Genomic DNA, 14,454 nt, shown 5'->3' on the forward strand with positions numbered 1-14,454 from the left:
TTCACAAACCACCGTCGGTGAATCCTCAGACGAAGGTCGAAGAAATGCATTTTTTCCGTACTGAGGTCCCAGACGTGGCCCTAGTAGGGACACGGCAAAACGAAGTAGACTGGAAGAGAGAAGAGTCACTGAAGGAGTGAACCAGACATTAGAATATTTCAAACAAAGGGATGAACAAAGGTTTGCATGGGACCAACAAAAATCTCAGGAAAGGATGGATTTTATTCGAACAGACGACGGTGGTTCATCTATTAGAAATTTAGCGGAGAGAAACGAGTTGATAGCAGCGAGCAACGAGAAGATAACAGCGAACACCCAGCGTGTGACTGACATGGAGATAATGAAAATTGATCTGGGAAAAATAGCCGACGACATGCAAAGGGATTATTTCGTGAATCTGAAAAATGACATTATGCGTCGACAGGGGTCAAGTCGTCATTATACCTAATGTTGAACAGTTGGTTGCATTCATCAGGATGTTATGAATTTAAGTATTTAGTTAATCGTGTCGCATTATGTAATTTGGTTTTATTTTACCTCGTTGTAGAATTAAATTTCCCACTTAGTATGTTGTAACCCTTAATGTTATTTGAACTTTCAATTTGAATGAAATCACTTTAAACCTAATTGCATTAGAAAATAATACAATATTTTTTATTATAATTCCATTACAAGCATATAATTATTCCACATGTATGCGGGCACAACATCCTTTAGGAGCTCGTACAGATCGTCATACATGAAAGGCCTCTTTGAATCCACACGAAAATCAATCCTGGATCTTGTTTTCTGTAAAAGTAAATAAAATTATTCGGCATTCGTATTTATAATAAGAGTGCTAAAACTCGGTATTTATGGATGGATATGTTTACTAACCCGAGCCTCGTATGATAGAGTAGGATGGCTTATGTTTACATGAAGCAGACATGCAACAAAAGCATCAACATCCGTCGTTATTAGACCAAATCTTTTTTTAGCGAGGCTTTAGTTCTGTCGTTCTCGTTTTCGGTAAGATCTTCAAAGTTTTGAAAAACACGGCTCCAGAACAGTTTTTTATCATCTTCGACCCCCAGGTGGACCTTGATTTGTTACCGCAATCCATGCTCCAACAACTCCTAAATCCTCTTCACCACTGAAGCGCATTGCATATGTAATTGAAATTATGTAATAGTTTCTCTGGCACGTTAGATTAGTGGGTTGGTTTATTCGCAAGAACTTAATATGTTGAAACACTTTTTTTTCACGTGCGATTATAACTCATTGCAGATGATTGTGTTTCAAACAATATTGTTTTTTTTAAAGATGTAAGATACTTTGTGGGAGTGATATTGAAAGGCAACCTTACCGACGTTTTTATAGTGTTAGTCAGATGCAAAAGGGACGCGTATGAACAACAAAGGACGTTTAAAAACGGGTCATTTGTAAATAGCGAAAATACTCTTTCCAAAAAGTTTTGGTCGTTCACTGTTAACGCGTGTATTGATTACTAGCTATACATAGGCTCTATCATCACAATTGTATATGGTGAATGATAAAGGGATGTTTGTAGTGAAACCGTAGACATGTGAACGTCTAACCAACATTTATAATAAAAACACCAATGTAATCCAAAATTAATTTTACTAGGTGAAAATTGAAAGTGAAATTTCATTCTATAATAAAAATCTTAAAATGCCATAAAAAATAATTAAAATTAAAAATACACAACAAGTCTTAAGAAACAAGTGCAGAAAAAGTCATATGAAAGGAAAGAAGTGCGGAAAAAGTCTTAAGAAATAAAAATAACTGCATCCTACTCTCCGTTCTCATAAAAGTTATCGTCATTAGCTGGGTATTCATCTGCGCTTTCAACCACATCGGTAATACCCTCATCGGAAGTGGGGAGGCCATCATGCACCTCAGCGGGGCCGACTTCACCGTCTCGCAATCGTAGAAAATGACGCTGCCAAATGTGCTCGGTTATATCTGCTTGTAAGAATCTCTAGCGGGCATGGCTTTGGTAATCCCTACGCGCTTCTCTCACGTTACCTTGTACTGGAGGTGTTTCTTCTCTTCCATCGTAGCTCGCTCATTGCGTATCACGATACTCATGTTCCACACACATGTTGTGCATTATTAAACACGCTCTCATAATTGTCTGAACGTCATTATGAGACCAGTAACGACAAGGATTCCTAATTATAACCCATTTGGACTTAAGACCACCAAAAGCACGCTCCACGTCCTTTCTCTTTGCGTGGTGCTATTCATTAAATTTCTTATGGACCAGCGGCATAATCTCGCGTCTCTTATAGTTATGGACCACCCCCAGCATTTCATTGTAGATGCCGTCCACCAAATATTATCCATGCTCGTACTCGTGACCGTTGATGCTAAAATTTCAAGGAGGGGCTAAGGCATCATTGTCTCTATCAAATAATCCCGACTGCGCCAACACATTCAGGTCGTTGTAAGCCCCCGCCTCGCCAAAATAACAGTGCCAGAACCATCTATCGTGTGAAGCAACTTCCTGTAAAACAAGATTTGGTTTCTTAATGTGTCCCACATGTCGGCCTGCTTCTTCGGTGGGACATAACCTCCACTCCCAATGGGTGCAATCGAGGCTCCCAAGCATTCCTGGAAAACCACGAGCTTCGTTCTGAGCCAATAACCTCCTAGTATCTCCGGTTGTTGGTAGCCTCATGTAGTGGTCGTTAAAAATCCAAAGAAGTGCATCCATAAACTTTTTAACGTACATGTATATGGTTGCCGTATCCATCTGGGTATAATCGTCGAGGCTATCTGCAGCTACCCCCTTTGCCATATGTTTCATGACGACAAGCATTTTCATATGGGGAGAGTGACCCGAGATGTTACAAGCATCTCTTCGCTGAAAAAATCCGGGTCTTTGGCGCAAATTTGAGGCAGTATTTTAAGAAAAAGTTCTCGGGGCAAACCGTGACGTCCCTTAAAACGCTTAGGTCCGTATCTGCAACCGGGGTTGAAGTAGTCCTGCATCATCTTCACATCTGCATCCACACGACATATGTTAACGGTTCTTCTGCTCAAAACCTGGACCGGTTCAGGTTGGTGCAAATCATGCGCCTCCTGCGAAATTTGCTGATACATGATTGCATAATCTTCATGGCTATCATCGTGGTATTGTTTAGGGTATGTAGCCTCTCTCCGTCGTCGCATATATCTGACGATAGCGAACTCCATTTTTCAGCTAAAAACAATTATTATCAGCATCACATTGGATTTAAAACGGCGTATGTTTAGTAAATGTCACATTTTTTTTTATAAATCGCACATAAACACAAAATATGAAGAACATAAAATAGGGATAATACGTTGTCCAGCATATATGAGGAGAAACTAAATATATCATACAAGAACAAAATAGCAAACATCTACTACGCCCTAGCTTATCAACACAATTTTAACCAGTTTTACTAGAGTTGCCCAACAAACTGACTGTCTGGCACAAGATCTATATCAACACCATTATCACCTCTCAGACCACTACCCTGAACACTACCCTGCCAACTTCCACCCATGCTCAACCCTAAAAACTCACCAGAGTTTGGTAAGTCACTATTCACCGGGGAGGCATGCGCCATGAACGGGTTGGGCTCTACAGGGAGGTTACTCTCAAAAGGCTGAGGGACATAATAAGCATTCGATGCGGAAGGTTCTGCAGCTGGACGCTTGCTACGGTGTTGTGTTTCCGGCAAAGATACTCCGGCGCTATAAGTGTTGGAAAATGTTTGTTCTTCCTGACTTGAATTGAAGAGGACTTCAGATGTTCCGGACCTACGAAGGGTTTTGGGAGTGTTATACAGCGCCTGACGATGAGTCTCATCGTATACCACCTGTCTGCTAGATTGGATCATCCAGTAAGCCTCCCCCACAAACTGGCGTAACTCTTCCTAAAAAAAAAATTTAAACATTTTTATTTAATAATAAATAATCTCCAAATGAAAATGAAAATGAGATATAAAAGGACTAACCTCCGGGACGTTGAGATCAGAAAAATTGTATGGGTTCTCTCCTTCCCCGGGGACTGCAACTAGCTCTTCAGACGAATCTTTGTAGAAAGGCAAGTCCCAATGTAGGTTTGGAAGTTGTGTCATGGACTGTCCTGCTTGGTTGTATGTGTCTGCGATGACATGGTAGGAGGTGGGAATTGGGGCATCAAACTACGGGGTATACCTGCGTGACCAACTCCAATATTATCACGTGTGTCTTCGTGAGTTGTTTTTCCCCTAAGAGCTCCCACGCTATGAGTTTTCCAAAAATGGGAATACACTTCTGCGGCGACAGGAAGGTAGTGGTCTCCTGGATCAAACACTGTACTATCAGATACGTCCTCCAACCTAGGGGGGTTGCATGGGATAACTACCGCACCGAACACCTGCCTCATACACCTCTCGTCCAGATAAGCAGAAGCTCTTGTGCCGTCCTTAACACACTTGAAAACAAATCTCCTACTAGACATCTCCAGTGCGTCTTGAAATGCATCAATGTGTTGGTGGGCACTATCTCTGAACCAGGGGTCCCAAATAACTGCATCTCTCATCCTCATATCTATCTGAGCGCGTGCGTCAGACACAGAGTGTTTGTGAAGATCTATTTGTCCCCTATTCTTAAGGTTTGTCCCAGCAAATAGAAGAATAACAGGGTGTGGATCAAGTTCATCATCTTTTAGGCCTTCCTTCAAAACCGGTTGACAATTACGGAAATAAAAATAATACTAGAATTCTAAGATCATCGACATGACACCTAAATCCTTTTGTTTGCACGAACTCCAGTCATCCATATGTTTATACAGAACACCCAAAGCTGGAGTACCCCAATCATAAGACCCAACAACATCTAAATTATCCAATACTACACACCGTCGTTTATCTACTCTAACACTACAGTCTGCAAACAAAAAAGCACCAATACACCAAAGCAAGAAGATTCTAGTCAATTCATCGGCAATGGCTGTGTTGTCAAGATTTTCCCTACTTCTTATGTAATTAGCCAAGTGAGAAACTCGCATAGTGCTGGCCTTGGAATCATAATCTCCAGTTTTCAGACGCTAATTTTTTCTTTGGACCATAACATCTAACATACCACGGAAATACCTAGCATCCATAGCTTCTAATTCTTGCGGCGTCATAGTTTCCTTTGGTAATTCTGGGATTGGATTACCTTCTCCGATTGGAATACCAGTCAACCAGAAGAAATCTATAGGGGTCAAACCTATCTCAAACTCACGGAAGTGAAAAGTTCTGGTCTTCTTCCACCACCTCTCACATATAGCTTCAGTTAATGCCTTATCCGCATACTTAAATATAAATTCAAATACGGACCCAAAACCACACACTTGAAGAAGTACACTTGCACGGGAGTTGTTATCAACCACTATCTGGTAAAATTTATTTACCTCTTTCCAACTACTCCTAAAATTTATGTCTCTGTTGTCATCTAAGTTCTCACATTTATGTTGTTGTGGTCCGACACCTCGAGATAGTTGGGATAACTTCTCATACCTAGACCAATCGACATGATCCATTATCTAAAAAAGCAAAGAGTGAAGGGAAGCACAATCAACACGTGAATTACAAACAATCAAATTCACATCACATTGAGGTATGCACAATGCTCATATGAAAACCTCAATCAAAATGATATTAACAACATCAATTCCACCCCTCTAATCATCTAAACATCAACTCAAAACAATACATGAGTTCATCCTAAAACTAGTTTCAAAATGCTCTAATGAAAACCTCCATCAAAATCATATTGACCACATCAATGTCACCCATATATTCATCTCAACATCAACTCAAAACAACAAATGAGTTTATCCTCAAACTCATTGCAAAATGCTCAATATAATTTTTTTGACATGCTTTTCAAATTAGAAATCACAAATACATTCCATCATGCATATAATAATAGTTTAATCATTCATCAACAATCATGAATTAATGAATCAAGCAATCAGTTTTTGTTTCACCTAAAAGAACCCTAATTGCCAAAACCCTAAGTTAACATTCCATGGATTCAAATCAATTCAAAAATTTCACTACTGCTCAATAACAACATAATCAAGTTTTTACATAGGAGAGGATCAAATTCAATCCTTTATAACTAAATTCAAAAACCCAAAATCAACAAAATCAATGAAAATTAAAATTTCATACCTTGTGTTGATTTGTTGATGAAATCTCCCAAAAATACCACCAATAGATTCCCCACCGCTTCTAGAACAAACCCTTGAAAGATTTTAGGCTAGAAAACACGAAATCATCTTCAATCAACCTATGGGAAGTGAGGTTCTACGGGTTTATGTTGAGGAAGAAGAGAGAAAATAACAAAAGAGAAGAAGAGTGCGGCGTCTGTAACATTTAGGATTCTCCTGGCCACGCAGTTTGAAACCGTGGATTGACCGGTCAACAAGGTCAATACACTATTAGAAATTGCGCATTTGAGTTTATCAATGAAACGCGGTTAGAAAATGCGTGCTGTGCAGGTTCAAAACGCGCTTCCACTAAGAATTTCGGATCCCCGTTACGCCCGGTCGATGTATTTTGGTGACGTGGATCCAAAAAAAAAAAACCTTGAATCCTGGAATATCATTAGAGCCAGCCTTAGAGAGATCTGAAAAGCCTCGAGGTGGAAGTGATGTGGGACTGAGTGGAGTTACTCTCCATCTAACAAGTGTAACTTTTTATGTTCATATTAATACTCCACCTACCAAAGTTCTAAGCCTTCATTCACCCTAGTAAATCAAATCAGATCCTTCACTTCTCACTCTCCCAATTGCTAGCTAGGGTTCTTCAAGCTTCAAATTCCAAACAAGAAATCTTCATTTCAAGTAATTGGGGCTAACAACAACAAGGTACATTATAATTAAGGGTTCTTTTCCTTTGCTTCTCTTTTCTTTTTTACTTCGGTTTCATTTTTGCTGATATTAACACTATGGGGTCAGTGAAAGTAGATAGGAAAAGAAAAAAAAAGGTAATTTTAGTGGTGGTCATGATTTTGCTGAATCATCTAGACAAGCGGAAACAAGATTTAAGTATAGATCTTGCTCTAAGAGTTTTACTTACCAGAATATCATTTACAGGAATACTACTTACAAGAGTCCTCCACAAAAGAATTTTAGAAAGCAAAGACAATTATCTAGTAGTAGTAGTTCTGACTCTTCTTCTGAGGAGTATGGTGGTGTTACTAGGAAGAAATTATGTTTCTCTAGTAGTAGTTCTGATGATTATGGTGTTGTTTGGAAGAAAAGATTTCATGATCAAAAAGATAATTCACGTAAAAGAGTTCATAAGAGAAGAAAGATGCGTAATGAGGACGTATTTGTGGGGGATTGTGACTATCTCATGTACTTGAAATTATGGAACGGGGACAAGGAAAAGGATAAAGATGATAGTGAAAATGAGGATTGTGATCCTATTGTTGCTGGTGCTGATAGCGATGATGACGAGGATGACGAAGAAAATGAAGTTCTTCATGTGGATACGGACAGTGATATGGTGGACATGAGTGGTAATGGGACTGGTGTAGGGAATGAGCTTACTCCTGATGATAGCAATGACAAGGATGTCGAAGAAAATGAGGGTATTCAAGTCGATGTGGGCATGACTGGTGTAGGGAATGAGCTCAATCCTGATAATAGCAACGAGGAGGATGTCGAAGAAAATGATAATATTCAAGTGAATGTTGGCATGACTGTTGATTCAGGTGATGAAATTGATGTGGGGGATGAGCTAGATCCTGAGTACATGATGTTTTGCGAAAACTTGAGGGAAGATGGCGAAATTTACATCCTAGAGATGGAGAGGGAGAAGGGGGGCTTTGAGCCATCAGTACCATCTAGTTGCACCAAGGGTAAGTCTATGCCAGTCAATAATTTTCACCCACTCCTTGATGAATGCAAGCAGGAACTGACATCTACAGCTGATGAGGGTTACTGTGAGTTTCTTAAAATAATTGGAGTAATTGATGGATCCTTGATTATGAGAACAAATGATATTATTCCGCCAACTGGAAAACACAAGGTTACTTTGTCTGTTCCTGAAAAGTCTTCTAAAGATGGTCTCCCTTGTAGTAAAAATCAGCAATGTGAAGAAGAGAGCAGGGGTACTATATCTGATCCTGGAAAGTTGAGCAAAAAACTGTCACTCCATTGTGATTTTGTATTCCTCTTTGGTTTTTGTCTTGTATTCTCACTATGTTGTTTTTCTCTGTAGTTGCTTCCTAACTCTAAGACGGATGGAGATGATCTGGGTGCTGATTGCTCTCGTTCGGAATATATAAAAAGGCTTGAAGAATGTATAAACATGCCATATGATGAGAAGGAGTTTGCTGATAAGTGGGAAATAGCATCCCGTCGCAAGGAGTGTGAACGAGTTAGTGAAACAGGTGGACATTCTGTATCATATGCCACTGAGAAAACAACCCGTTCCTATTTAGATCTCCACCCTGGTAAGAAAGATTCCACATATCCTTGGGATGCTACATATCTACGTTACGCTCTAGTTATTGATCATGTCACTTACCAGAATTTATGGGTTTAAATTAGCTGTTCTACATTCCTTTATAGAGTCTGTTTGTTTGCCTTTTTTTCTTCCATTTTTTGAACGTTGCAAATTCTGTGACGAATAATTGCGACCAGGTTCAGTTTTTTGATGAATATTCTTGGTATATGCATTCATTTACTTTGAAGAAGTATCATAAATTTTCATGTTTGTGATGCTATTTCAGAAGCCAATTTACCTTTGCTCTTTAATAAACTTTCTGATCTAATCTTTTCTATTGTTAATCTGGTTCGCTTATCTATCTATGATTTATACTCAATGTTGTGTATCTCAGACTAAATTAACCTTTCTGCTTAGAACTAAATCTTTGGTATTCATTTTGTAGATCTTGCAGAATTGGTTGATCACGCTTTAGCACGTCTTGATGGGTGTAGAGCATTGTTGCTTTTACGTTGCTTATTCTTCTATATTGAGGTAAATTCTAAATCAATGTCTAATTAGTTGCCCCTCATCTGAGTGCTTTCACTTGTATATATTGCCTCTTACCTGCATCTGGATTCTTGTCTGAGTTTCTTAAGCCTTTTGTATTCACTGAAACTTTCTCAGATAGTCATTGTGGTCATGTTACAGTAGTTAGGTTGTTCTTATACGCTTGATTTAGATATTAAGACTCACGTCACTTCATTGAGTCAATTCAGATTTGCTACTAATTTCTCAATGTGAAGCGAGTGTTAATGTGCTCTATTAAGGTTTATTTTGTGGCATTATGTTCTGTGCTTTCATGCGGAGTGTCTGGGAAGAATTCTTTTACCCTTTTTAAGGATAGGAGTGAACTGGAGAACCTCATAGAGGTCTAGACTTCTATATTAGAAAGAGCCGAACAGCAGCGGTTTTGCGTGACAGAAATCCTTGCTTACATGAGGTGCCTTATTTTTAGTTGTAATATTAATGCACTCTGGCCTGGGAGACTGCCTGTTGGTGCCTTGATTGTGAATATGTGTCTTCTCTACCGATTTCAATGTTTCCTTTGCAAGGCAGTACAGTATTGTCCCACGAAGCATTTCCTTGGTATAGAAATGTGATATTCCATCTAATGTATGTCATTTGTGTCCGTGCAGCATGAGGCCGACGAAGGAACATTTATACCGTGGAAAGACCCCTTGTTTGAGAAGATGTTGTTGGACCCTGTATAACAAGAAGTGCAGAATGCTTTTTAGCTGAGGAGATGTTGTTAAGTAAAGGGGGAAGACAACTTTACCTGACCACGGTAAAACAATTTTCAAGTTGTATTACTCTTGGCAGTAAAATTTCCTTAGTAGGAAAATATCTATAATTTAAGACCGCCTTAATCACAGTATTCCATTAGTTACTAATTGACATATTGTGTCTGACTTACACTCTCTTTACTCGCGTCTGTTATCCTCTCTGTTTATTCTTACTTTTCTGTTATCTTTCTGTTAAGACACGTGTACCTTTATTTGTGGTCTGTATTTCTTGTCTGTTGGTTGGTGGTTATATAGACCAACTTTGTGTGTCTGTAAGGTAAGAGAGATATTTTTCTATTTTTCAATACCAATGTCAGTTTGGTATCGGAGCTCTGCTCTTGATCCAAATCTGTTCTTCCGCTGTTATTACTTCTTTTTCTGATTCATCTCAAATCTCCAACTATTTTTTTGTTGATTCCTCAATCGAATCAGTTTCTTTATTTCTCTCCATTAAAAATATCTCTTCAAATCAATTTTGTTTTTCTGCTTAAACAATGGAGTCTAGATCTATCTCCAAAACACCTTTTAATCAACTTTCCAATATCATTCAATTGAAACTTACCGAAAACAATTATCTTACATGGAAATCTCTTCTTCTTGCTTTATTCACAAAATTTCCTGTTGCTGATTATGTCGATGGATCTAGAGAATGTCCTGCAAAATGCACATCTCGGCATAATGAGAACAATGATCATGTTAATCCAGCATACACTCTGTGGCAAGATGATGACAGTACATTGATTTTGCTCATCAACTCAACAATTTCTGACTCTGTAATTCCTTATTTTGTTGCAGCTCAAACTTTTCATGAATTATGGAACAACATTGAAGGTAGATTCTCTCAAGTTTCTGCTACTCATACGATTCAACTCAGAACAAAGCTTCAGTCAATCAAATTGGGTAACGATTCTATCACTAATTATCTTAATGAGATTCGCAAAGTTGTTGATGCTCTTGCTGCTGCTGGAACTGTAATTAGTGATAGTGAAATGGTGGTTACAATTTTATCTGGTTTAACTGCTTCATATGATTCTTTTGCTACATCAATTCACATTAGATACCCACCTGTTACTTCAGTTGAATTGCATAATCTTCTCCTCAGTGAAGAAATTGTTCTTAAATCTAGATATGCTTCCATAGTTCATGATTATGAGAACAAAGCCTTTATGGCTCAATTTAGACCTCCATCTATCTACAGACCATCTTATCCTGCACCCAGAGGTGGTCACAGTGTCAATTACAGAGGCAGAAAACCATTTAACCCAAATTATAATCAACAATTTCAAGGATATGCACCTTCTTATCCCTCCTATACTTCATATCCACCAAGGCCATCACCACCACCACCATTTAGAGGATATGCTTCTTCTATCCCTATGTCCACCCCACCACCATCCTCTTTGCAAGCTACTGGTGAGAAAGTCAAATGTCAGCTTTGTGGTAGTACCAGCCATCTTTCTCCTGAATGTACACATAGACTCACCTTTGCTTTCCAAGGAAGAAATCCACCTCAGAACCTTCATGCCATGCTAGTTGCTGCTAATATCTTTGGTGAGAACCCTTGGTATGCTGATAGTGGTGCTAATCAACATGTGACATCTACTGCCTACCCAATTGAGGGCTATACTTCTTATGATGTCTATGAGTATATAAAATCTTATACTGGTGAAGGTATGTCTATCTCCTCTATTGGTAATTCTATTGTCTCCACTCCTTCAGGCCAGTTTACCCTACAAAATATACTGCATGTTCCCAAAGCCACATCAAACCTTCTATCTGTCCATAAATTCACTAGTGACAACCATTGCTCTATAACCTTCACCCCCATTGGTTATTCTGTGAAGGATCTTCAGAGTGGGAAGATTCTGCTTCAGGTACCACATAGAAATGGCCTCTATCCCATCAATTTTCACTCCACCAACTTCAAAGCTCTCCACACTATGAAGTCTTCCTCAGCTATCTGGCATCATAGGCTGGCTCACCCTTCTTTTCAAACTCTACAAAGAGTCTGTTCTTCTCTAAATAAGTCCAGTGTAATAGCCACACCTATCTTTTGTGATCGTTGTCAACTAGGAAGATCTCATAAACTTCCATTTACTTTATCTTCTAGCTGTACTAGCAAACCTCTTGAATTACTTCATATGGATTTATGGGGGCCTTCTCCCGTTCTCTCTAATAGTGGTTTTCTATATTATGTCAACATTATTGATGATTTTTCTAAATTTTGTTGGTTATTTCCATTATCTGCCAAATCTGACTTCAAAACCATTTTCTACAACTTCAAAACTCAAATAGAAAATGAACTATCTGCTAAAATAGTTTGTATAAGTTCAGATGGTGGAGGAGAGTTTATCAACAATGAGTTGGCCCTATTTACAACTGCTCATGGTATCAAACATGAAGTCACTTGTCCTCACTCTTCTGAACAAAATGGTGTTGCAGAAGCTAAGCATAGACATATTATGGACATTGGCAGAACCTTTTTGATTACCTCCCATCTCCCTGACTCATTTTGGGTTGATGCCTTTCTCACTGCCAACTTTATTATTAATAGACTGCCCACTAGATCAATCAACTTTATGTCTCCATTTGAGAAACTCTTTCACAAAAAGCCTGATTATTATTTTCTTAAATCTTTTGGCTGTTCCTGCTTTCCATGGCTGAGACCTTATACCTCCCATAAACTTGCACCTATAAGCATTCATTGTGTTTTTCTTGGGTATGCTGCTAAAAAGAAGGGCTACAGGTGCCTAGATCCTATCTCAGGCAAGGTTTATATCTCCAGGCATATAACTTTTAATGAGACATGCTTCCCTTACTCTACATTGCTCAATTTGTCCTCTTCTCCAACTACCTTACTCACTTCAACATCTTTTTCATATGATACTTCATTACCTGTTTCCACTTCTAATCCTACATCCATTCTCCCACCACCCTCTACACCCTCACCTACTGCAGATGCTCCATCCCCTGCAGTCTCAATTCCTCACAACTTCATACCATGACCACTAGGGGTAAATTTAGTATCTTTAAACCCAAAATGTACTTTGCCACAAACCATAAATTGCCAGCTAATTATCTCCAATCCTCTTTCCCTCTCACCCCAACTTGCTTTTCTCAAGCCATTAAGAATCCTAAGTGGATCACTGCAATGCACAAGGAGCATAATGCCTTGGAGTCTACTGGCACTTGGACAAAAGTACCTCCCTGCCCTGGTCAAAATGTTGTGGGTCGTAAGTGGGTGTACAAGATCAAGCAAAATCCTGATGGATCTGTAAATACATTCAAGTCCAGACTTGTTGCCAAAGGTTTCCATCAGCAAGAGGGCCTAGATTTCATGAAACCTTTAGCCCAGTTGCTAAACCAACAACCATTAGGTTGATATTTTCACTAGCTGTTCAGTTCAACTGGAACTTAAATCAATTGGACATTAACAATGCATTTCTGCATGGTGATCTTCAGGAAGGGGTGTTTATGACTCAACCTCCAGGTTTCATTGACAAGGAACATCCTAACTATGTCTGCAAGCTACACAAATCACTTTATGGCCTTAAGCAGGCTCCAAGGGCATGGTATGCCAAACTGCATGCTTCACTTCTTGAATTGGGTTTTCAAACTTCATCAGCTGACACCTCCTTGTTTGTTTACAAACATGGTTCTATTCTCAGTTACTTATTAGTGTATGTTGATGACATTTTAATCACTGGATCTTCTTCAGCTTTTTGTCAATATGTCATTGATTCCTTAATCTCTCAATATCCAGTCAAGAACCTTGGTGCTCTACATTATTTATTAGGCCTTGAAGTAAAAAGGAATGCCTCTGGTTTGTTTGTTTGTCAGACTAAATATGCCTTGGATCTATTTGACAAGACTCACCTTGTTGGTGCTAAAGAACGCTCTACTCCTGCTTCCACCACCACTAAACTGTCAGATGATGATGGAATTCCTCTCTCCAATCCCACTGAATTCAGATCTCTTGTTGGAGCTTTGCTATACCTTACTTGGACCAAACCTGAGATCAGTTTTGCTGTGACTCAAGTATGCCAATCATGCATCAACTTACCACTGTTCACTTGGCTGCTGCAAAGAGAATTGTCAGATACATTAAGGGAACTTTGGATCATGGTCTCTTTTTATCTAAAGGACTTCTAACATTACAGGGATTTAGTGATGTTGATTGGGCTGGCTGTCCTGATGATAGAAGGTCTACTTCTGGTTTCTGCATCTTCTTTGACAATAATCCTATCTCTTGGAGCTCAAAGAAGCAATCTACTGTGGCCAGATCTACCACTGAAGCTGAGTACAGGGCCTTAGCTAACTATGTTGCTGAGATTGTGTGGCTATGTCAACTGCTTAAAGACTTATTTATTTTGCTTCCTGCTCCACCTCATCTGCAGTGTGACAATGTCAGTGCTTTATCCCTTGCATCCAATCCAGTCTTCCACAGTAAAATGAAGCATATGGCATTGGATTTCCACTTTGTCAGTGAGCTTGTTCAGGCCAATACTTTGAAGGTGTCTTATATCTCCACTATTGCTCAATTGGCTGACATCTTCACCAAGGGACTACATGGACCACGCTTCTCTCTGTTGAAAGACAAGCTGCAGGTTTTCAGTTCTAAACAACTTACAAACCAGTACAGCTTGAGGGGGGGGGGGGGG

The 14,454-nt window shown here is 39.2% G+C and overlaps 2 protein-coding genes across 4 annotated transcripts; one reads left to right on the forward strand and one right to left on the reverse strand.

Annotated features, from left to right (window-relative positions):
* Window positions 1-2,380: 2,380 nt before the first annotated feature.
* Window positions 2,381-2,803, reverse strand: LOC113359559. Its single transcript, XM_026603170.1, has one exon. The coding sequence runs from the start codon at window positions 2,801-2,803 to the stop codon at window positions 2,381-2,383; it is 423 nt and encodes a 140-aa protein (XP_026458955.1).
* Window positions 2,804-6,689: 3,886 nt separating this feature from the next.
* On the forward strand, window positions 6,690-10,179 carry LOC113356444. Of its 3 annotated transcripts, none has more exons than XM_026599584.1 (4): window positions 6,690-8,130; window positions 8,241-8,475; window positions 8,914-9,002; window positions 9,647-10,179. In XM_026599584.1, exons 1-2 carry the CDS (start codon window positions 7,329-7,331, stop codon window positions 8,249-8,251), a joined length of 813 nt encoding a protein of 270 aa, XP_026455369.1. In that variant the 5' UTR covers window positions 6,690-7,328; the 3' UTR covers window positions 8,252-8,475; window positions 8,914-9,002; window positions 9,647-10,179. The 3 variants fall into 3 exon arrangements, with proteins under 3 accessions (XP_026455369.1, XP_026455368.1, XP_026455367.1); XM_026599583.1 differs by having other exon boundaries at window positions 6,690-6,880; window positions 7,109-8,475; XM_026599582.1 differs by having other exon boundaries at window positions 6,690-8,475.
* Window positions 10,180-14,454: the final 4,275 nt, after the last annotated feature.

This window comes from Papaver somniferum, chromosome 3 (assembly GCF_003573695.1).
Source record: "Papaver somniferum cultivar HN1 chromosome 3, ASM357369v1, whole genome shotgun sequence".
Taxonomy (NCBI): domain Eukaryota; kingdom Viridiplantae; phylum Streptophyta; class Magnoliopsida; order Ranunculales; family Papaveraceae; genus Papaver; species Papaver somniferum.

Coding starts and splice junctions, on each gene's coding strand:
- LOC113359559 (XM_026603170.1), bottom strand. CDS start 2,803: ATGGCAAAGGGGGTAGCTGCAGATAGCCTCGACGATTATACCCAGATG.
- LOC113356444 (XM_026599582.1), top strand. CDS start 7,329: ATGCGTAATGAGGACGTATTTGTGGGGGATTGTGACTATCTCATGTAC.